We start from the raw sequence: 25,188 nt of genomic DNA on the forward strand, positions 1-25,188 counted from the left end.
GGCAGATTCTTTACCACTGAGCCACCTGGGAAGCCCGTGAGTGAACATACCTACACTTATTTCCTAGCTTTGGCTGCAGAGAGGGCCAAAGAGCAGTAATACTCTAGTAGCAATGAGCAAATACAGTGCACTTACCTCGGTTTCTAAATGCCATTCTCCAATACATGGATCTAGGAATCTTAGAGAGGTGGTTATTCCAGTACCTGGAATGAGTGTCAGTGTTTAACATCTTGCCAGAAAGTAAAGAAACGCTTGAAAAATGGGAAGGAGCTTTTCCAAGAAACATCAGCATCTACCTGAAGCTCTTAATGACCAAAGCTGGAATAACTTCAGGAACAGAATGATAGCACTAGATTATAACCCAAAGGAAAAAAAAATCACGAATCCATTATAATATAATCAAATAAATCAGTGGGGAGAGGGACAGCTCCCAATTAATAAATGTAGAAGAAATCAGGCAAATACTTCAGAAATAATTATTGTGACCAAGAAGCTAAAATTAATAGGTATGTTTGAAAAATCTATATAGTTTCAAAGTATCTCCCCAAGATACTTATCAACAAGGAAAAGTTCTTCACAGTGGAGAAACCCAAAAGAAACCACTTAACCAAGTAGTCGTGGTCAACATCACCTGTGCAAACATACGACATCATGAAATGCATGATGCATTATGGGCACACTTCTGTGGTATTCCTGCCAAAATGCATGCTCATTATAATCGTAAGAAACATCAGACAAATCCACATCAAGGGAATACTATTCAGGATAACTGGTCAGTAGTCTTCAAAAGCACCTTGTCTTTTTAAAGACAAAAAAAGACTGGGGAACTATTACAGAGACATAACAACAAAATACAATGTGGGATCCTGGGTTGGATCCTGGAACAGAAATAGTGGATAAAGTGGTGAAATTCAAGTAAGGTGTTTAGTTACGAGTGCTCTATCGGTGTTAAGTTCTTCGTTCTGATAGTGGTACTGTGCTGTGCTTAGTTGCTCAATGGTGTCTGACTCTTTGAGATAGTGGTACTGCGGTTATGTAAATATTAACATTAGGGAAAGCTGAGAGAGGGACAATATGAACCTACTATTTTTTCAACTTTTCTGTAAGTTAAAAATTAATTCAAAACTAAAGTCTAAGAAGAAAGGTAGGAGAGGATAATATGGTGAAACCAGTTAGTATAACTGACGTTTTTCTTTCCCCAGCTACGTTCGGACACTTTGGTATTCACAGAGCAGCCCGCCTGTGGGGTCTAGGACACGTTCTCGAAGCTGGGTCTTCTGGAAGCAGACACTGAAGTGGAGGTGGGAATTCACTCTGGCAATGTGCAGTCCTGGGCTGGGGCCCAGCTCTCACACTGTCCAGGGGCACATGTCCACTCAGCCCCTGCCAGCCCCTCCCTGGAGTGCTTCAGGTGCCCGTGTGGAACCTCCCAACTCTTGCGTCAGCTGGAAGGAATACAGCTGTCTCCTCAGTTCTACAACCAAGGGGTACTTTGACTCCTTGTGAGAGACTGGACAGGCAGATGGGAGGTGGCAGGAGCCATCCTGCTGGCAGAAGACCATCACTGAAAAACCATTTTCTTGGCTGGTACCAGTCAGACACAGAATCAACTTAAAAACAAGACAGAGCCTAGAGGAAGGCAGGATGCATGGGAGCTAACTAGCAAGTCGCAGTGAATTGATTTCAAGTAGCTGCAGCTGTGATTATTTTTAGCCACAGGCTTCAACCAGCTTTCAAAACCGGCTAATCAGAGTTTCACAGTAGCTAGCAAGTAAAGGCAGCACAAAAATTTAGCTTTTAATTTAATTGACAGCAGGAATCTGCTTAGCTGGGAGATGGCTCGGAAGGCAAATCAGAGGAAAAAAACTTCACTGCAAGTGTAAGATAATTTTTCACATCTGTCACTTCTGAAAATAAAAATTTATTTAGTAAATCTGTTTCTGCCACTCCAGCTCAGTATTATGTATGCATTTTGGGTAAAACAAATCATTTTGCCACCTAAACGTGAAAGGAAAATAAACTGATGACAGTTAAGTTCTAACAAATGCCCCACATCCATCCCCACACTCCAGTAGCATATCCTGCAGGAAGCTGTTATCAGAGCCTGAATGGGTTTAATGTAGCCACACCAACAGGCACAGAACAGCCGGGCTGGCTGATGCCGGGACTAGACTGCTGGCTGCTTCCTGGAGGGTCCAGGGCCGCCCAGGAGGAGAGGCCTCAGGAGCCAATACGGGGGTGGGGGGTGGGGCGCTGTAACAATTTCCTCGACCACATCTCAAAGGAAGTAAAAGGGACCTGCAGGCGGAAGAGGTTTGGGAAAGAGAAGGGAATGGAAAAGAGGGCGACTGGTGGCAAATATGACAGAGTCTGGAGTACACAGGAAAAGCCAGTCCGTCTTTACTGTAGTGAGTGCAGGATACAAATAGTTTACAACAACCTCTAACATTTTCTTACCATTTGATAAAAAGTTCACTATAATATTTATTGTATAATGAAGGAAAAAAACAACACATTCAGGGAAAAATTGAGATTAACTTATTTTTTCTTAAAAGGTTCATCTCAAGGATGGCAACAAAGTCCAGCTTGTGCCGCCAAACGGTTTTACATGTTCAAACCGTGTACAGCTTCTTGTGTGAACTGTTGACTACAAACATTTACCAAATACATAAATCTCTTTTAAAAAAGCCATTTTAAATATAGCAAAGCAGTGTCTTCTTGCACAGCAAAGTGAAGAAAGTTTCTACAGAGAAATAAAAGTTTTACATTTGTAAAATCTTTTTCACATTCTAATCATCTAGCTTCTTATGATCCGATGCCAGGAGTTTTCTGGTTCCTTATTTACTATGTATTTCTTGTGCGCATGATGGTTAATACAGAAAATATGTTAATGCTTTATTAGCTGTCCTTACAGTAAAAGGAAATGGTAAAACATATATTGTTCTTTTAGAACAAACCCCTGATTTAGTCTCTTAACACAATGGACATAATTAGGGCTCAAAAGATGGAGTTTTGATTGGGACCATCTGTTAGACGTACAATGGTGACTTTCCCTTTCAATGTAGTACCAGGTAGACTGCTGAAGGAAGTACAGCTGCTGGAAACCGTACTTGAACCAGTGCAATTTACTCTAGCTTTTTTTGTTTTTGTCTTTTAGTAATAAAATACTTCATCTGCAGGGATAAAATTTCTTGCAATGGTGTCATACAAAACACAGGAGTCCAAAAAGGGTAAGAAAAGTAGGTTCTAAAGTAATGTGGTTCGTGTCTTCCCCACTCTGAGCTGGTTCCCACCAAGAGATGCGTGTGTGTAATGTGTTCGTACATGGGGTCTGGGCGAGGGTGCCTCTGTCAAGTCCATATGCTCTAAGTCACACTGGGCATATGAGAAAAGGGTTAACAGTCAAATACTCGGTTCCTGAAAATGGAATACATTGTTACTTGGTCAGTGTAATTGAAATACAAACTCCGAGCCTTGGTAATATTATTTTAGAAAACAGTAGTTGTACTGATTATAAACCTGCATAGAAAGAAAGACTATTGAGATACAGTCAGAAAAGCCATCTCGTAAGGCACACAAGAAAATAGACAGTAAATGTGAATGTGTTAACTCCTATCCCATGTACAGCAGAAGTTCATGAACATGCATAAATAACAACCAAAGCAGCACTGAACACTTTCGAAGCTGTAAATGGTTTACAAAGTGGTAAGGATTATCTTGGAAATTCAGTGCTGGGAAACTGCGTTGTTTCAACTAGGTGTGACCTCATGAAGAAATGTGCCTGTAAGTTGTTCAGTAAAATAAGTATATTTAAAACAAAACAAAACAAATCCATTCTGAATAAAAGCCAAATGTCTAAACTGATGAGAGGAGAGAGTGTATCACCCTCCCTTTTTTGGCCTCTATCGAAATTTACTACCCAAAATGTCATTAAAAACAGAATTCCACTTTGCAGCTGTGAATGCCACAAGTTTATCCTGTACCTAACTACCTATGTGTCAGCCAGGAAATCTGGCTGATGATTTGTCACAAACAGCATATGAGGAAAATGTCACAAGGAACGCAATTTAGGGGGGAAAAGCAAAAACATAAGTAAAAATTGTAGGTAGCTGCTTAATATTAAGTTTAAAATATAAAATAGCAGTAATTTTCAACCCTTATTTTGAGTTTCTCAAGAAAACGAGTATTTAAAAATCGACGATGAAAGATATACAGGACTTTGAATTTTGTCATGGCACAAGCCCAGGGAACTGCCAAACTTGCTGTCACCACTTAGCTGTCTTCCTGAGAGAGTAAGGCCTTGGTCAGCATCTCAGCTGAGGACATCAGGATGGCAAGAGTCATGCCAAGGATCTGCACCATGAGAGGACTTCTCCCCACACTGAAGTGCCATTCAATGCGCAGAGTGTCCAGAATGACAGTTATCTTGTAGCCAGCTGCATCAATCTCCTTTAGAGGGTCAAGAAACAAAGATCCCTTCCCCCACAAATATTCTTACCTAATCATTTACCACTTATAAAACCTTTGTGCTCATCTACTATTTTGCCATTTTCTCTAATATTAATTAAATTAGGTCAGTTTTTCTACTATATTTTTTCCTCACAAAAGGCAAGTTTTAAATAATGCCTTATAAAATCTGTTACAACACATTTTACATTTATGCAGGATGAACTTAACATCAATTTTTTTGCCACTTTGCTATTTATATACACATATAAAATATATAATAATGCTCAACCCATACGGCACAAAGATTACAATGTAACATCACACATTCACCACCAGTGAGGGGAGAAACCCCTTTATACAATCCTCTGAAAAGACTGGGCCAATAATTAAAATCCAAAGTACAGTATATTTAACAAAATAGTAAATATTAAACAGTGAATACTCTACTTAATAAGGATCTCGCCTTTCCCCCCTAAATTGGCGGCAATCCACAAAAATATACTTTTTAATCTGGTGACCATACAATACATAGGTACTTACATCAAAGGTGATAATATATTTAAGATGCTATATACACAAAGAGTTTGGCTCAACTTTTAATTTACATATAGAATAATAAGTGTTCATGGCTTTTTTTTTCCAAGGTTCTGCTTGCAAGATATTTTTGTTTGTTTTTTTCCCCCTCTCAAAATAAAACTAAAAAGTTAAAACAAGATAAAGCTATTCTCTAAAAAAAAAAAAAAGTTACAACATACAGCTTTGGCTTATATAAATAATTCATAGCAGAATGTGTTCAAAAGTAGTGAATATAATTTTATATATAGTCATCAATTTATAAGGGTGTTTTCTTTTATATAAAATATACATGAGCTAAAATCAGTTTCTTTAATTTTATGATATGAATGTAAAAAGAAACTTCTGACATATTCCAATTATAACTTAATATATTAATTTACTGTTAATGCTCTATATCTCTAGGCTAATATTTTCTGAATATCTCATGCGTGTTTTCTATTCTCTCTCTTTTTTATTAGCTAAAGATCACTTCTTTGACCCAATACATTTTTGCACGTGCAAAACAGTTATGTGTGGGGCTTTTTTGTTATGTTTTTTAATATCAACAGCCCTTTCCCATGCACCTCTTTGCAATAGAGACCCATGCCAGGTTGGGTGATTAATATAAATGACATTTTATGTACAGTATTGCTTTCTTGGTTCCTGCTTTTCTACTGCTCTGTTCTACAAAGCATTTTTCTTAAGTAACTACAGTCACTGCACAGTTAAATAAAACAAGTAGGGGCCCTCTAGGTTTCTGCAAGCTAGTGTGGGAGAATTATATATAGGGTACATGTTTCTCTGCAAAAACTGGTTATCTTATGAAACAAGTAGTCCAAGGAAGTGCCAGACTAGACTCTGCCTACAGGGTGCTCTGTTTGCCGTGGTACGCACACCTGCAGATCTACAAGAGTTAGCAGGTAAGTGCCTGATTCTGTGTACGCAACACACACCCACACATACACACACTCACACCCACATACATATATATGTAAAGGGATATATATGTATGTATGTACATATAAATATATTTAACTCATGTCCTTATTTACCGGTTTAGATATGTAGAGCAGTTCACTGCAGTAACACAAAGTACAAACACCTGCCTGGAAGCCTTAGGTCACCCACGCATCCATCCGCATCCGCTTTACGGAAGGGCTTTCTCTGTCCTCAGAGTTTGGGGGCCGGCCGAGCACAACGGGAGAGTGGAAGTCGCCCCGCGGATCCTCCCGGTCACTGCCGTCGTAGGAGCTGCTGGAGCTGCTCAGACTGTCCACAGGGGAGCGGCCCACTTCCTGCCGGGGCTGCGGCTGTGGGGCCTGCGGCGGTGGCGGCTGTGGCTGCTGCTGCTGCTGGAAGCCTGATGGGGTCATTCGATCCCGGGGAGGTGAAATTGGTTCTGACTTAATGTTGATGTTTTGGTTGGTATTAATGGATAAATTTGAACCCTGAGATAACTGCCCTCCAGCACTGAAGGAAAAAAACAAAGATCTGTTAGACAGCTGGTTTGTGAGTGCATCTGCATGAACGGGCTATTACAGATACCACCTGACTGACAAAGAGCCCAGGGTCTGAAACACTGCCAGAACTCCCCAAGACCAGTTTTGGTGTTTCCTGCAGTGCTTCACACAGAAAAAATAACATATCCCTGGTGAAAACAGAAATGAGTACAGTCAAGATGTCTAGTGGCTGGTTCTGTTACCCAAATCTTGGTACTTCTGTGGCTGAAATTTCCAAAACAGTGTCAGTGACTGATGTGCGGGGACCAAAGCGGCAGAGGGACAGTGGCACCCCGACCCCAACTCCCTCTCCCCTCTGCTCTGCCTCTGAGACAGCACCTGCCACCTACGCTCACAGCAGCTCTCAGAAGGTAGCCACGTCACCCCACTCTCCAGATGAGTCTCAGAAAGGCTAAGTGAGTGGCTCAGAGGAGGACACAGTAAAGTGTGCACACGCCTTTCCCTCAGTCTGAGTACCAAGCCTTTTGCACCTGCCTTTGCACGGCTATTTTTAGTGTACTCATTTAGGATGCTCTGCACACGCCCGAGGGCCAAACACCTGTGTAAGCAAAGAGACTTCCTTCAGATACCCTGGCCATTTCTCCATGACATAGTTCCCAAGTTGAGGACCAACGACAGTGTGTACTGTGGAGCTACCAGGATGCAGGGAGCCTCTCTGGGGACTTTTAGGCCAAGAGGCTGGGAGTCCCATGTCTCCTGACAGGAGTAACACAGCTAACCTGTTATGCTGTCCCCTCTTCTGGATTGTTCTCCTCCAGCTTCTCCTTGGGCTGACTATTCTAGTTTTACCAAAACACCATTCCTTCTCCTCCTGCTAGTGACGCCTGTCCTACCTGAGCACCACTGTAATCCCTTTCCATGCTGTCTGTAAGGAACATTTTTGCGAACCCTTCCTGGAGAGGTACAATGCGTGCAGTGGACTGGGGTCAACCACATGAATCCCCCGTAGTCTGACCCACACATAAGAAACCAAGCCCCTACCACCCTTCCCTACGATCCAGGGATAAAGCAACGGGTACAGCTTAATGTTGATGTTTTGGTTGGTATTAATGGATTTTCTTATTCTGTCTGTTGATGTTAACCAAAGCAAGGAAAGAGAAGGGTGGCAGGTAGGCCTGAATACCTTCAGGTTACCTTTCTTCTACCAGTGGAATGAAACACAGGTTGGGAAGCATAGGTAGAGGTTTGGTGAAAACATCTAGTCAGTTACTCACACGAGAGAGTTGAGGGCTGCTTGTCCTAAATGGTGCTGCTGCCAGGCGGACACCTGTCCCAGAGACAGCATTCCTGGCGAGCTGAAGCCCTGCAGGGCTGACAGATCTGCACTAGTCAGTGAGTAGTCTGAAAAAGAAGAAAATGTTCCTTGTGTGTGCAATAAAAGGACCATACAACACCTGCTTTTCAAATAGTTGTGCCCAAACTTTTCTTAAGTCTGAAAGAAGCCAGGTACTTCATAACATCAAAAAACTCCCTTTGTGTTTAGTCACTCAGTCGTGTCCAACAAGCCCCCCAGGCTCCTCTGTCCATGGGGATTCTCCAGCAAGAATACTGGAGTGGGTTGCAATGCCCTCCTCTCCAGGGGATCTGCCCAAGCCAGGGATAGAACTCGGGTCTCCTACATTGCAGGCGGATGCTCTACTGACTGAGCCACCAAGAAAGCTAAAAACACGCTTACGGTCTACAACTGACAAAACATTTTCTTTTGGGAGGTTTCTAGGACCTAGCTATATTCAGTTGTCTGGGATTATTTCAGTAAAAGAGGTTTCAATTTTGTACTAAATATTTATAGATTATTATTTCACAAAAAGTTGAGATACTTATTCCAGGATTGTAAACAGAATTAACAAAAATGCTGTCACTAAAAGATATTCCTATACAATTGCCATTTAAAATATATATGCCCACCACCCTCATGAACAAAGAGAAAACACTCCAGTTCATCCTGACTACAACTAGTTCAGCATGTCTCATACTTTTGAAGTACAGGGGAAGCAGAAAAGATTCAGGACCCCTTTTCCCGGGCTGTCAAGCTTAGTGACATAGACAGTATATTCATTATCATACAATTAACTAATTGCATTTCTTTGAAGTACAGGAACTGTCAAAGATCCCTGATTGCATGAAAAGTCAAAGTTCATGAAAAACTTTGTGTTACAAGACATAAACGCTTCAGTCATAATCATTTTGGCCAAGACATAGTATGTTAGTTATCATTCATATGTAGAGTTATTTCAGTTCAACATTAACATTTGTTTTTTTCCATTTAGTTCTAAAAAGAGGTGGCAAAAGCTCTTCTACTTTTAACTTCTTTTCTATGTCTTGAGAGAAGTATTTAAAGAAATTAGTCTCCCTAGTGAATTAGCATTTTAAAAAAGAAACTGAATTTAAACAGCACAGCTGTGCTTGGGATCTTTTCTCAGTCACTGCTCTTTAACACTGCCTTGCCCCTCCCCACAGAAGCTGAGTCGGGGGGTCCATCGCACTGCACCTTCTACAGTGCCTCCAAATCCTTCCAACTACCCACTTGACATGTCTACTTGTCATGATGTCTCTCCAGACACATCAAGTCTGACATGACCCCACTGAACTCATAATTTCCTCCAAACCTGCCTCTCTGTAGTAAATGGCACCAACTCTCCTGTAACTGTTCACGCCAGAAATCTGTGGGTGTTACCCTTGATACTTACTTTCTCCACCAACAATCAAGTCTAGTCAATTCTAGCTACTGTCTCTCAAGCCTGCCCACATCTCACCGTCTCTACTGCCACCAGCCTAGTTCACACCATTAGCATTCATTAGTTGGACTATCATATTGTGTGGTGGCCCCATGAGTGCTGTAGTTAAGTGATCATACAAAACAAATATAGTCATGATACCGCTCTGCTTAAAACCTTTTTATGGCTTCCCAATGCTTTCAAGATCATGTCCAAAAGTCCTCAGCAAGGTGTATGCATCCCAACCTGCCTCTGTGGTTTCAACTCTACAGCCATCCAGACCCATCAGCCATGCTCCTGCTGTCTCTGCACACAGAGCTCCCCATTCCTGGAGCACTCTCCCTACTCTGCCTGGCTGAGGCAGGTCGAAGCCTCTTCAGGTCAAAGCTTCAGTATGGCCCTTAACACGAAGGTGATAAATTACTCCTAGAGCTATTTGTCTTGTGTGTTTCTCCTCTGATAGACCCTACGTTCCATTGTTAACTGTGCTCCTGTGTATTTCCAGTGCCTGACACAGTGCTTGTCACACAGAACACACTCTATATCTGTGCTGAATGGATCCATGAATAAGTTGAGAAGCTGGGAGTGATCTTACAGATGGGCATGAGGAAGTGTCTATATGATTCCTCTACACAGAACTACTGTACTTTTTGAAATGTTGCTCACTTATTCATCCCTGTACTGACTGACTGGCACTTGTTTGATTCTTAACTATGTACAGAAAGGTAGTTGATATACTAATGAAAGACAAATTATAGATGCATGTTTTAAAAAGATAAATACATTAAAGATAATGTGGTAACATTAAACAGAACAGGTGCTCTGAGAGAGAAGTAAGTAGTTACAGGAGTGAGACTGATAAGGGATGGTTTCAAGAGAATGTGACTCCATTTCTGTGTTTTGGTAATTGCTTCTGGACTTTGGAAAAAATATTCTTTAAAGCCAATGGCATTTCTAAAAACAAATATAGTGGGATATCTAAGTTTTCTATTGGAAAAACCTGTCATGAAATGCTCAGTAAACTGTAATGTAACGGTGACACCCAGCTCAAGAACCATCTCCTTGGCCAACGCTCCTCTGAACATTCTAGCTCACAAATTTTCTACCTTCCTCACCTTCTCAATATCAGAGTATAAACTGGTAACCTCAACAACTCAGGACTTCCCCTCCATAGGTTACCAGCTTGGGTATGTCTCCTTTTCCAGAATAAACCTGGGAGAAAATGTATGTCCCTAGACCAGTGTTGCTCATATAGCTGGTGACCAGGGCAATGAAACAGAATTTCTATGAACATATAATCCCTGGGTTTACTCTAGATTTAGTTGATGGATTTGGATATTTTTTTTAATATTGACTGTTGGAAAAGGTAGTAGACATTTCCTAAGAAGCTTTCTTTTCAACAAAACCATTTAAAGTTGTTTTTGTTTTAAAAGAACTACTTGGAATTAAAGCAGCAATCAAATGTATCAATGGCTCTGCACCCCTCAGGGAGCTCCACAGATCAGGGTGAAAGACTGTGCTACAGCATTTACCCTGAAGTCTGAAATTAGATGATCTTTATTCATCTGTTTATCAGAATCACAAAAGAATAAATGCCCTGCCCTGTGGTCTCTGAAAAACTGGCAAGGTATTTTTAACTCTTTCCCTCGCTCCTCCACCTTTTGAGGCATCAGGTGTTTGGCTCAGCTAGTGAGAAAGGGAAGCTCCCCGACGTGTCCTCTGCCAATCCCTAAATGGCACATCTAGAGAAACCGTCATACACTGGGCTCTCCACACAGTGAAAGCACCCCTCCAATCACTGCAGTATTTTTAAACTTACCTAATATACTCTCTAAATAGGGTATTTGTGGATGAAAAGTCTAAATTACATGAATGAGTGAAAAGCTCACCTCAGAGGTGAGGAGTGACTGGCTTTGAAGAGAAGTAAGAAAGCTCCTGGTCTTGCCCCCGAGGCACAAACAGTATAAACCAAATGGGCTATCACATGGAGGAAACTGTGACCTGCTGACACAGCCACCTAGATCCACCTCCCTGAGTCCTGAGGTCCCAAGGGATGCAGCCTTTTCCGAGGCAGGTTGACACAGCATACAGAAAAACATCTTATTTCAGAAGCTTGGAAGAGTGAGATGCTACGTAACAAGAACTACATAGAAAACACCAACTGCTTTGCTCCGTTTGCTGTGCGTCATAATTTGATAACAGCTAGCTGTCTCTCAGGGGTAAGCAGAAGTTCATGCTGGGGAATCTTTCTATAATCAATGTGTACAATGTATTTCATTAACATATCCAACTGTGAATCTAAGAAACTTGAAATAATTTATTTCAATAAATATATATATTTTTTTAAATCACAAAAGCACACACTGAAACAAAACAAAGCAAAAAACCCCACAAAAGGCAACAGGGCAGGCTCACCTGTGTTGTAGGCGGTCGGCATTGCTGAGTACACCAGGCCCTGCGGAGGCAGGCTTGGAGTTGTCACAGACACCACTGGGGTAGCTAGGGGTTGAGTGGCTTGAGAACTGCTTATCCTTTGGGTATTCTGTGAGAGAGTAGAAAAAAGTGTTATTCTATGAGTATTTATATTTAAGCTTAATATTTAAAATAGAATGTTCAATTTAAAAGTGACATTTTTCACAGTTTTATGATGTGAACATCATTCCCTGAAGCAAGTGATCATGTGAAAACTTTAAAAATACTAATGAGAATAACTAAATATTTAATTTTAAGGGATCTATTTTGCATTAATCATTCATTTTCCCCTAGTGCCTTTTTCAGAGAGTTTATTGATGTCAGAGATACATCCTTAAAATAGAAACTTGCATTAGAGCTGATAACACTTATATGCTAACATAAATGAGGACTTGAGGCCCCAACTTATAAAGACTGCCAGGCTACCCTACCTAAGTAAGATATGTGTAGATTTTAAATACCTGAGGATAGCAAGGTTATCTGTGTATATAGAGATTATAAGTCCATGAGAGTCCAAGAGAGTTCAAAACTACTTCTATTTGCTGGATTTACAAGTTAACAGGGTTTTAAGTCATAGCTTACTAAACTGCAGCTTGTATTCATATTTCCTTCCCCGAGATCCTGCAGTAAACACACAAATATGTATATGTGTATGTATTTAGATATAAATTTTTATTAAGATTTTTTTAAAGAACAGTTTTAGGTTCACAGAAAAATTGATGAAAAGGTACAGAGATTTACCATATACTCCCTGACCCTATCTATACATGCAGAGCCTCTCCCATCATCCGCCATTGACCTGTTTTTTAATGGCAGACTCAGCCATGTATCCCTTCTCCGGACGCTTATGAATGGAGAAGCTTTGAGTAGAGAGTTTTAAAATAAAATATAATACTTCTGATAGGGCTGCGGATGACCAGCGGTAAATGCTTGCTGACCGACTGCATCTACACAGCATCCCATCTACAGTGGGAGTGAAACAAAATGAACTACAGAATAATCAAGTCAGTTTAAGACAGTCACCATTCTGTAAGGGTATGGGTATCAAAGAGCAGTTTCTCACAACGCTGCCTCAAGCAAACACGTTCTAAAACTGAGAATCAGCGAAACAGAGACTCCAAGTTCCATGTGGTTAGAACACAAGAAGGCTAAAGCCTAACTCCAGGCTTATTTTTTTCTAAATGAAGAAGTTACAGCCTGGTAACTGACATTTAGGGGACCTAAGCCATACCAAAGTATAACTCAGCGCCCCTGAGATTACAGAAAGTAGGATGTCATTCAGTTTTCTCTATTACCATTTCAAATGGAAATCAGATAGAAGACCTTTGGTTAGATCTAGATATTTCATATCTCATTTTATTTCTTTTTAGTTTGTATTTTCTATCCAATCTTAAGTTAGAGGATACTAGAAAGACCACTCAGGCTATACTGGCCTGATTCTTGCCCCAGATTCACTAATTCCTGAGCACTGGAAAAATCCTTGACCCTCTCCAAAGCAGAGAAGACGGTGATCGCTGCACTGCTGCTCGGTAGTGCTACTGTGAGAATCTAGTAAGGCAACAGTAAGAAGTGCTTTGATAAATTAAGTACTTCAGAAATGTAAGATATATCCTTAAATTGTTCTAAGATACTCTCTGGCCCAAGATTGCTACATAACTGGCTTTTTCTTTTTAAGGTAAATATAGTTATTCCTTCTGATCCATAGCTATTCCCTTGGAGCTGTCAGAAAGGAGAGTTGTTCTAGAATTGCAAGACTTTTAAAGGCATCTTTATAGCCTGGCTCTAAACGGGCCTTTAGTGTAGGTTCCCGGGCACTCACTCTGGGTCAGAGCCACTCATGATTCTATTCTAGAGCTCAAGCCAATCTGAACAACTTTCTAGATTCTAACAGATTGTGTCTCTGATTGTGATTTGGTTCTACACACAGAGCTCTGCATTTTAATTAAGTTTTAGAATTTGAATTAGCTTAAGTTTTAGAGAATATCAATGACTATTTACAGTTTTTGGTTAAATATTTCTTAATCAAAAGTATTTTTATGTGCTAGATTTTACAATCTTCAAATACTTAGAAATTTACCTTTGAGATTTTGTAATTGACGGTATACTTTAAGGAATGTAAAAGTCAACATATAACAACTAAATATACATTTCTGTCTCAGCATCAAGTTAAAAATTTTAGTGAATTTTTGACACAGAGATCTACTTTGAGAGAACAGAGATCTGTTCTCACAAATTTTGTCACTGAAACTTCAAGAGTCAAATACTAGGTGAAAAACACAGTATGACATGGTCTAGCCTGGCTCTATCCATGCCCTACCCTCACCTCCACGGAAGTCTCCTAATGTGACCTCAAGATGGGGTGGCGGTGGTGGTGTGTGTGTCTGTAAAACGGTGACACTCCAATATATTGGTTCTACCCATCAAGGCTCATAATCTCAATGGCATTGATTTCAACAGCCACTAGAGGGCAACATACTGCTAGATAATTCATAAATTCACAAGGAAGCATTTATGATTAAATTCTTAAGGGTATAAATAGTGAGATTTAATCTAAGACAAATTATTTAAACTATCATTTGCTAATCATTATTGTATCAGTAAGTAAAGTATTTCCCCAAAAGATACTTAAAATCTGCACATGATATAATCCAACACCACAAGAATTCCATGGCCAAGAGATTTCCATGGACTGTATAGTCCTTGGGGTCGCAAAGAGTCAGACACGACTGAGCGACTTTCACTTTCATCACTTTCAGTGTATTTCAGTTACCCAATGTGAAACCACATCCAAAACTGTGAGAGTGATCACAAAGTTAAAGAAGAATCTCTAATTTTAAGGACAGAGCACAGACAACCTTATTTGAAAAGAAACAAACTGTGCAAAACACACCAGCATGCATATATATGTAATAATAAAATGTAAAACGAACAGATGCCTTTCCCCCATGCTTTCATGCAATCTAAACCCCTGTCCATGCTAAAAACTACACATTTTCAAGTCTTTAGTTCCCTTAAAGTCACCTAATTAGCAGCTGACTTTGACATCAGAAGATCAGTTCTGTGAGGTTTGAGTTTTAGTTCCCAAAGAAAGAGCCACTGAAAGTTATTTTTAGTCAAATTTATTTTCTAGAAGAAAAGCCAATAGAAATCATTTGTTTTTGAAAAAAAGTAACAGCTACTATTAAGGACAGAATATCTTCTGATAGAAAAAAAGGAAGTTTATGTATGTTCAATTAAAGACATTCGTTTTAATAAACAGGGAACCCCCTTGTGGTTCAGATTGTCTCATGCAGGATGAAATAATTCTAACTCTGTGAAAAAGGTGACCTCACCAAAAATGATGTAATCTTTTTGAAAGAAAGAGAAACAACACAAGACAGTGTGTTACAATCTGAGGAACTGTGAGGGTGAAGTCATTTTCTAAAAATATATTAATAACTTGGGGAACTATATAAGGTATTTTATATCTTTCCCTAAAAAATTCTTTAACATGTCTTGTGATCATGGACAGCTATTGTTTATAAAGGCTCTATTGCAAAGTTTCCAGAACAAATAAAACAGGTCAAGACACACCATTATGAGTAGAAAAACCACATTCTGCAGTACCAGTGCTTGGCTCAGTTATTCAAAATGTTTGGACAGTATTTAACAGCAAGAAAAAAAAAATCTGTGTAATAAAGGGAACATTACTCAGATAAAAACACTGAAAAGAATTAGTACTTTCCATATTTTTTTCAATTCCATTCAAGTAGAAACCCACACTCACCAACTCCAATTCCTCTTCCTCCGACTGCACTCAGCACATAAGAGGAATAAGAGAGTTACTAAGACTGTTGGTAGTTGAATATAAAATACTTCTTTAGAAAGCATGTTATCTGAACACTATGAGTTGTTTGGAAATCTAAAGAGATGATTACATAGGCAGTGAGTACAAATATACATTATTTACTGTCTCTGTACCTGTAGCTGACTTCAAAAGACAGGAAAGATTCTTTTAAATTCTCTAGGGCCAGTATTTAAAGACCCTCCTACCCCAGTTTGTTCTGTTCTTATGCCATGCTGTGATAACATATAAAAGGATTTCCTAATTGTAAAACTAGTTTCTGTTTGGAATCTGGAGAACGCCAACGCTGTTTTTTGTTTTTGTTTGTTCAGACGCTAAATTGTGTCTAACTCTTTGTGACCCCAGGAACTGCAGCACGTCAGGCTTCCCTGTCCTTCACCATCTCCTGGAATTTGCCCAATACTTACATCTAAATCTTCCCATCCCTACCCTACCTGGTTACACATGTACATTTATCTTAATTAAATTCTGTGGTAGGCAGAAATTATGTTTTCTTTTTTCCCACAGTAACTAACACAGTATTATGAAACAATAAGAACTCAAATATTTGTTAATAAGTATAGTAGTTTTACAAATTTATATATTTATCATTTGCAAATATAATTTTCAAATGAGCATAATAATTTCAATGGAGAAAAGCCACATAAAGAAAATGAGAGGAGAAATGAACTGATAAATCGCCTAAATAAAGAAAATGAGAGGAGAAATGAATTGATAAATCATACAGAAAAGAGATGAATGAAACATATTGCTCCTTTTCTTTCTACACATATAAAAATATTAATATGCTAGAATAATCCAACTAGTTTTAAAAAATTATTTTACTTGAGTAAGTCAAGCTTCTCTGTCAATCTGCGAAAGGTATCTTTATAAGCATCAGCGATGCATGAAGTCCCAATCTGAAAGCAGGTTTATCTGCAGACAACAGTGTGAAAGAGGAGTGAGGCTCATTACTGACTCTGAAAAATAACTACCTGGCCTATAAACTGCTGTTTCAAACATGGCAAAATCCTCTTCAACTGTTTTGTTATAGATATCTTAACCCATCTCCAACTGTTAAGACACAACAAAATACTATGGGTGTGTGTGTATTCAGTTTTCACTTTAACTTACAGGGATAACAGTGTAAATACTGATAGTTTCTGGGGCAGATTTTAGAATTTCAGAGATGCTTCATGAACTCTTAAAAAAGACCAAGATAACTGACAAGTTGCTAAATGTCAAACTTGTAGTTTGTCCATCAATTCTGCAGTTTATTACAATTCTTATAAACATATTTCTATGCCTTAAATGAAACTTCCTATAGTGTTTATTTCTGAAGAATAGTGGCAGTATTCCACATCCAGTTCCTGAAAGACAAACCAAATGACTAGGATTCTCTACTATAAAAATCACTTTTTTTCTTTTCATAATCAACTATTATCTGGGGAGTGACATTCTGAGATTTATTAAATGTCCTGTTTCTCCTTAAATTTTTGCTAACTTTAGTACTCATCCATTGACCTTGCCTTCAAGGTCTGCGCTGTCGTATTATAATGGTGATTTGCCATTTCGCCCCTTCTTTCTACATGCATTGATTAGAAGTCTTCTCTAACGAAGAGCTGTCCCTTCTACATTTACTCATTCAATCACTAAGTTAGTCTCACTATTTTGTAATTCTTTGTGTTATAATCCAATAATATTTTTTTTCTTTAAATCTTTATTTTTTCAGCAGTTTAGGCTGACAGCAAAATTGAGGGGCATACACAGAGATTTTCCATAAACTCACATATACATAGCTTTCCCCATTATCAAAGTGGTACATTTGTTTCCATTATCACCCAACATCCCTCGTTTACATTAGGGTTCATTCTTGGTGTTGCATAATTCTATGGGTTTGTTCAAATGTATCAACCATTATAATATCAGAGTATTTCACTGCACTAAAATGCTCCATGCTTTGCCTATTCATCCCTCCCTTTTTCAACCCCTGATCTTTTTACTAAAAAAAAGAAAAATTGTGCCTTTTCCAGAACATCATATATAGTTGGAATCATGCAGTAGGTAGCCTTTTCAGATTGGCTTCTTTCACTTAGTAACATGTATTTAATTTTCCTCCATTTCTTTTTATGGCTCAATCACTTATTTCTTTTAGCACTGAAAAGTGCTCCATTGTCTGGATGTACCACAGTTTATCCAATTACCCACTGAAGAATATCTTGGTTGCTTCCAACTTTTGACAATTATGAATAAAGCTGCTATAAACATCCATGTGCAAGTTTTTATGCAGGTAAATGTGACTGCTGGATCATATGGTAAAAGTATGCTTAGTTTTTTAAGTGGAGAAGGAAATGGCAACTCACTCCAATATTCTTGCCGAAAGAATCCCAGGTACAGAGGAGCCTGGTGGGCTGCCATCTGTGGGGTCGCAGAGTTGGACACAACTGAAGTGATTTAGCAGCAGCAGTTTTGTTAAGACGTCACCTGTCTTCCAAAGTGGCTTACCATTTGGCATTCCCACCAGCAATTTGTGACAGTTCCTGTTGTTCTACAAACTCACCAGCATTTAGTGTTCTCAGTGTTCCAGATTTTGGCCATTCTAATATGCATGTAGGAGTATATCACTGTTGTTTATTTTGCATTTCCCTAATAACATATGATGTGGAATGTCTTTTCATACGTTTATTTTTCACCTATATATCTTCTTTGGTGAGCTGTCTGTTAAGGTCTTTGGCCCATTTTATAATTGAGTTGTTTTCCTATTGTTGAGTCTTAAAGAGTTCTTTGTATATTTTGGGTAGAAGTCCTTTATTGGAAGTGTCATTTGTAAGTATTTTCTCCCAGTCTTTGGCTGGTCTTCTCATTCTCTTGACATCTTTTGCAATTATTTCTTGTGTGGATCATGCCTATAGTGTTATATCCAAAAATGCATCACCATACCCGAGGTCATTTAGGTTTTCTCACTTATTATTGTCTAAGAATATTAAGAGTTTTGCATTTAAAAATTTTGGTCTGCAATCCATTTTGAGTTAATTTTTGTGAAGAGTCTGAAACTGAGTAGGGCCCTGTGGGGCTCCCAGGCACAGAGGTCTTTCTGTCCCCCATTTCTTGTAAGCAAGACTTTCTACCTGCATTGATTACAATTCCTCTCTAAGGATGAACTGCCCCTTCTCCATTTATTTATTCAGTCAATAAGTAACAGTCTCACTATTGTTTTTCTTTGTGTTATAATCCAATAATATTATTATTTATTTTGCTGTTTAAATTATTCTAGATCTGGCCATTGGGAGCTCCTCTGAAAGGTTGGCTCCTGTGACTTGACATGTATTTCCTTATCTGCTGGCACCTCTGGATCAATGTGCATTTTCCTGGCCATAGCTCTACAATCAATCACTTCTGCAAGGAGGCTTGATTCCTTTCACTGGAGAATGGTACTTAGAAACTAGGACCTGAGGGCTAGGTGTGCTCGGTTTCCAGGTGTCACTGATTTAAGACTCAGCAGTCAGAGCGAGAAAATATCAGATGTATTCAAATTCATGTGTACAAACATCTATACTTTTGTATCTATCTGTATATATGTTAAAAAAAATACATTTATACTGAAACCTCCAACTACAATCCAGAAAAATAGGGCTCATTATAATCTTCCCATTCACCTTGCTTAACTGAAAATTTATTTCTCAAAAAACCTGGCTTTATCTACAATGTATAATATTCACTTATTTAAGGGTGTGTGTGTGTCTGTGTGTAACAAATTTACCATCTTGAGCAATAGTTTCCAAAGTTATTTAGACCAGTTCATCCCCTTCCATATCATATCACTCATTTTTAATAATTATTCATGTATTTCATCTTGGGTTCCCCTGGAATCCTGGTTGATTTTTTTAACTGCATATAGTTAAAAAAAAAAATCACTCTGTATTGTATAGTTTTGTAGGTTTTATCAAAAGCATAGATTCATGTATCCAACAATACAGTATCACATCCCCTCAAACATTCCCTATACTACTCCTTTTGTAGTCAGCTTCTCTCCCTACCCCTGGCAACTACTTACCTGTTCTCCATTTTCCAGAATGAAATATAAATGTAATTGTATCTTTTGGATCTGGCTTCTTTCAATTAGCAAAATTAATTTAAGATTCATTTATATTGTTGTGAATTAAATTCATCCCTTTCTTTTTTTAATTGCTGAGCAATATTCCTTTCTGCAGATGTACCAGAGTGTGTATATGCATTCAGCTGCTGGAAGGTTATTTCTGTTGTTTTCTTTGGGGGAAATTAGTGAAAAATACAGTTTCTGTGTAAGTATGGTTTTCAGTTCACTTGAGTAAATTCTCTAGAAGTAAGACTGTTTGGTTTATGACAAATACATATTTAACTTTATAAGAAGTTGCCAAACTGCTTTCTGAAGCAGGCCTACTATTTTGCATTCTAAGTAGGAATACATGAGAATTCCTGTTGCTCTGCATCCTTGCCAGAACTTGGCACTTAATGTGTTTTTTTTGGTTTTGTTTTTGTAATTTTATCCTCTCTAACAGGTACGCAGTTGTATCTTTCTGGATACAAGTCTTCTACTAGATCGCTGATTTTGTAAATATTCTCTCCTAATCTGTAGACTGTTTTTTATTCTCTGAACAGGGCCTTTTCATGGAGTGAATCTTAAACTCTGATAAATAGCAATATATTCATTTTTTATGGACTATGCTTTTGGTGTATTTCTCTAATGTTTTCTTCTAAAGTGTCACAGTTTTGTGTTTTACATTTGGATCTATAATACATTTTGATTTAACTTTTGTATAAGGTATGAATTACACTTTGAGGTTCCGTTTTTGCATACTGATGCCAAATTGCTACAGCACCACTAGTTGTACTGACTATCCTTACTCCATTGAACTGCCTTACTACCTTTGTAAAAAACCAATTGAATATATTCTCTGGGCTCTCTTTGACTTATGGTGCTCATCTTTTTGCCAGTACCACACAGTCTTTTAAAGAATATTTATTTATTTGGCTATGCCAGGTCTTAGTTGCAGCACATGGGATCTAGTTTCCTGACCAGGGATTGAACCCAGGCTCCCTGCATTGGAAGCATAGAGTCTTAGACACCCGACCACCAGAGAAGTCCCCCATACATTCACTACTGTAGCTTTACACTAGGTCTTGAAACCAGAAAGTGTTAGTCTATCTTGTTCTCTTTCAAAATTGTACCGGCTATTGTAGCTCCTTTGCCTTTCCACATATATTTTAGAACTGGCTTGCTGATACCTATAAAAATCTGTGCTGTGATGTAAATCAGGGTTGTGTTTAATCTTCCAACCAATTTAGGAAGGAATAACATCTTGACATAGCTTTCCCTGGTGGCTCAGTGGTAAAGAATCTGCCTTCAATGCAGAAGATGTGGGTTTGATCCTTTTAGGCTGGGAAGATCCCTTGGATAGGAAATGGCAACCAACCTCGGTATTCTTGCCTAGAAAATCACATGGACAGAGAAGCCTGGTTGGCTATAGTCCATGGGGTCGTAAAAGAGTTGGACACAACTTAGCAACTGAAAACAAAGTATTTGGCTCTTAGGTTTCTTTCAACAATCTTTCATAGTTTTAGCATGAAAATCATATGGTTAGATTTGTAGGTATCTTTTGAGTAATGTTTACATGATATTTTAAAATTTCATATTCCAATATGAAACTTCCACTGGAAGATTTTTTGGTAGGTTCTTTATGCTTTTCTACATATTATATCTTCTATGAATAATGTTTAATTTCTTCCTTCCCAGTATGTATGCATTTAATTTTTTTGCCTTACTGCCTCATCCAGGACTTCCAGTATAATGCTGAATACGAGTGGTGAGAATAAAACATCACTATCTAGTTTCTACTATTATTTTACTAAAAGACTGAAGTTTCCCCTTATTAAGTATATTAGTTGCAGAATTTCTGAAAACAGTCTTCGTTAGGTTAAAAAAGTTCCTTTCTTCTCCTGGTTTGGGAAAGTTATTTTTATTATGAATAAAAGTGGAATTCTTTTAACATGGTAAATTACAGTGAATTAGCCTTTGGTCTGACTCCCTTTCTCTACTGTCTGTTTTAAGTTTCATTAATTTCCGCTCATTTTTTCCTTTTCTTCTGGTTCCTTTTGGTTAAGTTTGCTCTTTTTTCTCTCCTAAAGTAAAGGCATACTGATTTGAGACCTTTCTTTCTAATATAAATGCTATGAATTTCCGCTCTCAAAACTTCTCCTAGTTGGTCTCCAAAATTCTGATATGCTATAGATTTCAAAATTTCTCTTGATAGTTCCTCTTTGACCCATGAGCTATTTAAAAACATATTCTTTAATTTCTATATGTGGAGGTTTTCCTGTTGTCTTTCTGTTATTGATTTTATTATGGTCAGAGACTGTAATCTGTATGATTTCAATTCTTTGAAATTTGCTGAGGTTTTATGACACTGGATACCCAAGGCATGTTGCAAGTGCCCTAAAGAAGAAACATATGTTCTGCTATGCAAAGTGAAGGGTTCTATAAATGTCTCTTACATCAGGGTGGTTAAATATTTCTCAGTCACCCAGATCCTTAACTGAATTTTCTGCCTACTTGTTCTATCAACCACTGAGAGAAGAGTGTTGAATATTCCAACTATAATTATGGATTTTTCTCTTCTACTTTTTAGTTGTATCATCTTTGTTTTCTGTACTTTGAATGTTTACTGTTAGGTGCATACACATTAAAGATATTTCTTGGAATATGTAATATTCTTCTTTCAGTTCAGTTCAGTTCAGTTCAGTCGCTCAGGCATGTCCAACTCTTTGTGACCCCATAGACTGCAGCATGCCAGGCTTCCCTGTCCATCACAAACTCCCAGAGCTTGTTCAAACTCATGTCCACCAAGTCAGTGCTGCCATCCAACCATCTCAACCTCTGTCATCTCCTTCTCCTCCTGCCTTCAGTCTTTCCCAGCATCAGGGTCTATTCCAATGAGTCAGTTCTTTGCATCAGGTGGCCAAAGTACCGGAGTTTCAGCTTCAGCATCAGTCCTTCCAATGAATATTCAGGACTGATTTCCTTCAGGATTGACTGGTTTGATCCCTTTGCAGTCCAATATGAGTCCAAGGGACTCTCAAGAGTCTTCTCCAACACCACAGTTCAAAAGCACCAACTCTTTGGTGCTCAGCTTTCTTTACGGCCCAACTTGCACATCGATACATGACTACTGGAAAAACCATAGCTTTGGCTAGAGAGACCTTTGTTGGCAAATATTTGTCAGCAAATATTCTTTATCCTTGATAACATTTCTTATTGTGAAGTCTACATTGTTTGAACTTAATATGGCTGTACTAGCTTTCTTTTGGCTAATGTTTGCATAGTATATTTTTCTCCATCTTTTTACCTATATCTTTACATTTAAAGTGGGGTCCTTATAGACATTGTATAGTATGACCTTTTTATTTATTTCAAAAAACCAATCTGACATTTTGTCTTTTAACTGATGTTTATTACCATGTTTACTTGTATGCTGCTGCTGCTAAGTCACTTCAGTCGTGTCCGACTCTGTGCGACCCCACAGATGGCAGCCCACCAGGCTCCCCCGTCTCTGGGATTCTCCAGGCAAGGACACTGGAGTGGGTTGCCATTTCCTTCTCCAATGCATGAAAGTGAAAAGTGAAAGTAAAGTCGCTCAGTCATGTCTGACTCTTAGCGACCCCATGGACTGCAGCCTACCAGGCTCCTCCGTCCATGGGATTTTCCAGGCAAGAGTACTGGAGTGGGGTGCCATTGCCTTCTCCCGTTTACTTGTATAGTTGGATTAAAATCTACAATCTTGCTAGCTATATCTCATTTGCTCTGTCTGTTCTTTATTTTTTGCCCTTTCTCCCATTTCTTGGGATACTGGAGCATATTTTGTATTTCCATTTTATCTCTATTGCCTTATCATTTATACTTCTTTTTATTTCCTGTAGTTTTACTAGGGTTTACAATATTTACTTTCTGTTAATTTGAGTTAAACTTCAAATGTATACCTCATCCTGTGTAAAGACCTATAAAAGTGTATTTCTAATTCTCCACTCTGTCATCATATTAGGTTGGTACAAAAGTAACTGTGGTTTCGCACTGTTGAACTTTTCTGTTTGATATTGGAATACATTCTTAAATAAATGTGGGTATGTCATACATCATTTTAATGTACAATTCTCACTTTACTTTTTTGCTAATGACTTACTTTGTGTGTATGTTAATCACAGTCGTGTTCGACTCTCTGTGACCTCATGGAGCCTGCCAGGCTCCTCTGTCCATGGAATTCTCCAGGCAAGAATACTGGAGTGGGCTGCCATTTCCTCCTCCATAATAACTTACTACTTGCTGTTTATATTTATTTTAGACTAGAGAAATGATGTTAGACAAAAAGCAAATTCGAGCAATTTTCTTATTCAAGTTTAAAATGGATCGTAAAGCAGCAGAGACAACTTGCAGTATCAACAATGCATCTGGCCCAGGAACTGTTAACAAATGTACAGGGCAGTGGTAGTTGAAGTTTTGCAAAGGAGAGAAAGCCTTGAAGATGAGGAGCACAGTGGCCAGCCGTCAGAAACTGATAGTGACCAAGTGAGAGGATCACTGAAGCTGATCCTCTTACAACTGCACCAGAAGTGGCCAAAGAATTCAGCACTGACCATTCTACAGTCGGTTGGCATTTAAAGCAAACTGGAAAGGTGTAAAAGCTCCATAAGTGGGTACCACAGGAGCTGACTGAAAAATAAAAGAAACTGTCATTTTGCAGTGTCATCTTCTTTTATTCTATGCAACAACGATGAATCATTGCTTGATGGGATTATGATGTATGACAAAAAGTGGATTTTGTACGACAACCAGCAATGACCAATTCAGTGGTCAGACCGAGAAGAAGCTCCAAAGCACTTCCCAAAGACAAACTTGTACCAAAAAAAGATCACAGTCACTGTTTGGTGGTTTGCTGCCTGTCTTATCTACTATGGTTTTCTGAATCCTGATGAAAACATTACATGTGAGAAGTATGTTCAGCAAATCTACGAGATGCATCAAAAACTGCCACGCCTACAGCTGAAATTGGTCAACAGAATGGGCCCAGTTCTTTTCCATGACAATGTCCAACCACACATTGCACAATCAACACTTCAAAAGTTGAATGAATAGGGCTACAGAGTTTTGCCTCATCCACCATATTCACCTGACCTCTTGCCAACCGACTACCACTTCTTTAAGCATCTTGACAACTTCTTGCAGAGAAAATGCTTCCACAACCAGGAAGGGGCAGAAAATGCTTTCCAAGAGTTCGCTGAATCCCAAAACATGGATTTTTATGCTACAGGAATAAATAAACTTAATTCTTGTTGGGAAAAATGTGTTGATTATAAGATTCCTCTTTTAATTAATAAAGATATGTTTGAGCTTAGTTATAATGATGTAAAATTCATGATCCAAAACCACAATTACTTTTTTACCAAATTAATATTAATATATTTTATTTCTACATGTGCTGTAAACACAAAAGTCACTGCCACTACTTTTGCTTTAGAGTCAACTATCTTTTGAAGCAAGTAAGAGGGAAAACCGCCAGATCTTGGTTTCTAATAACATTCTCCAAAAACAGACCAAGGTTCCTCAGAGAAATGCCTGATTGTAGAA

The 25,188-nt window shown here is 38.6% G+C and overlaps 1 protein-coding gene across 17 annotated transcripts in view; it reads right to left on the reverse strand.

Moving 5' to 3' along the window:
- Positions 1–2,376: 2,376 nt before the first annotated feature.
- Positions 2,377–25,188, reverse strand: part of MEF2A (myocyte enhancer factor 2A) — a 187,707-nt gene continuing 164,895 nt past the window's right edge. For 9 of the 17 annotated variants that reach the window (XM_069559212.1, XM_069559210.1, XM_069559217.1 and 6 more), the window contains 3 exons: positions 11,654–11,780; positions 7,739–7,865; positions 2,377–6,474 (listed from right to left, as the gene is read on the reverse strand). In XM_069559212.1, the coding sequence (XP_069415313.1) occupies positions 6,120–6,474; positions 7,739–7,865; positions 11,654–11,780 (609 nt within the window). In that variant the 3' untranslated portion in view covers positions 2,377–6,119. Of the gene's footprint in view, positions 6,475–7,738; positions 7,866–11,653; positions 11,781–15,476; positions 15,501–25,188 lie in introns of all 17 variants that reach the window. The other 8 variants (XM_069559215.1, XM_069559204.1, XM_069559216.1 and 5 more) reach the window with 2 other exon arrangements.

Source organism: Ovis canadensis, chromosome 18 (assembly GCF_042477335.2).
Source record: "Ovis canadensis isolate MfBH-ARS-UI-01 breed Bighorn chromosome 18, ARS-UI_OviCan_v2, whole genome shotgun sequence".
NCBI classification, from domain to species: domain Eukaryota; kingdom Metazoa; phylum Chordata; class Mammalia; order Artiodactyla; family Bovidae; genus Ovis; species Ovis canadensis.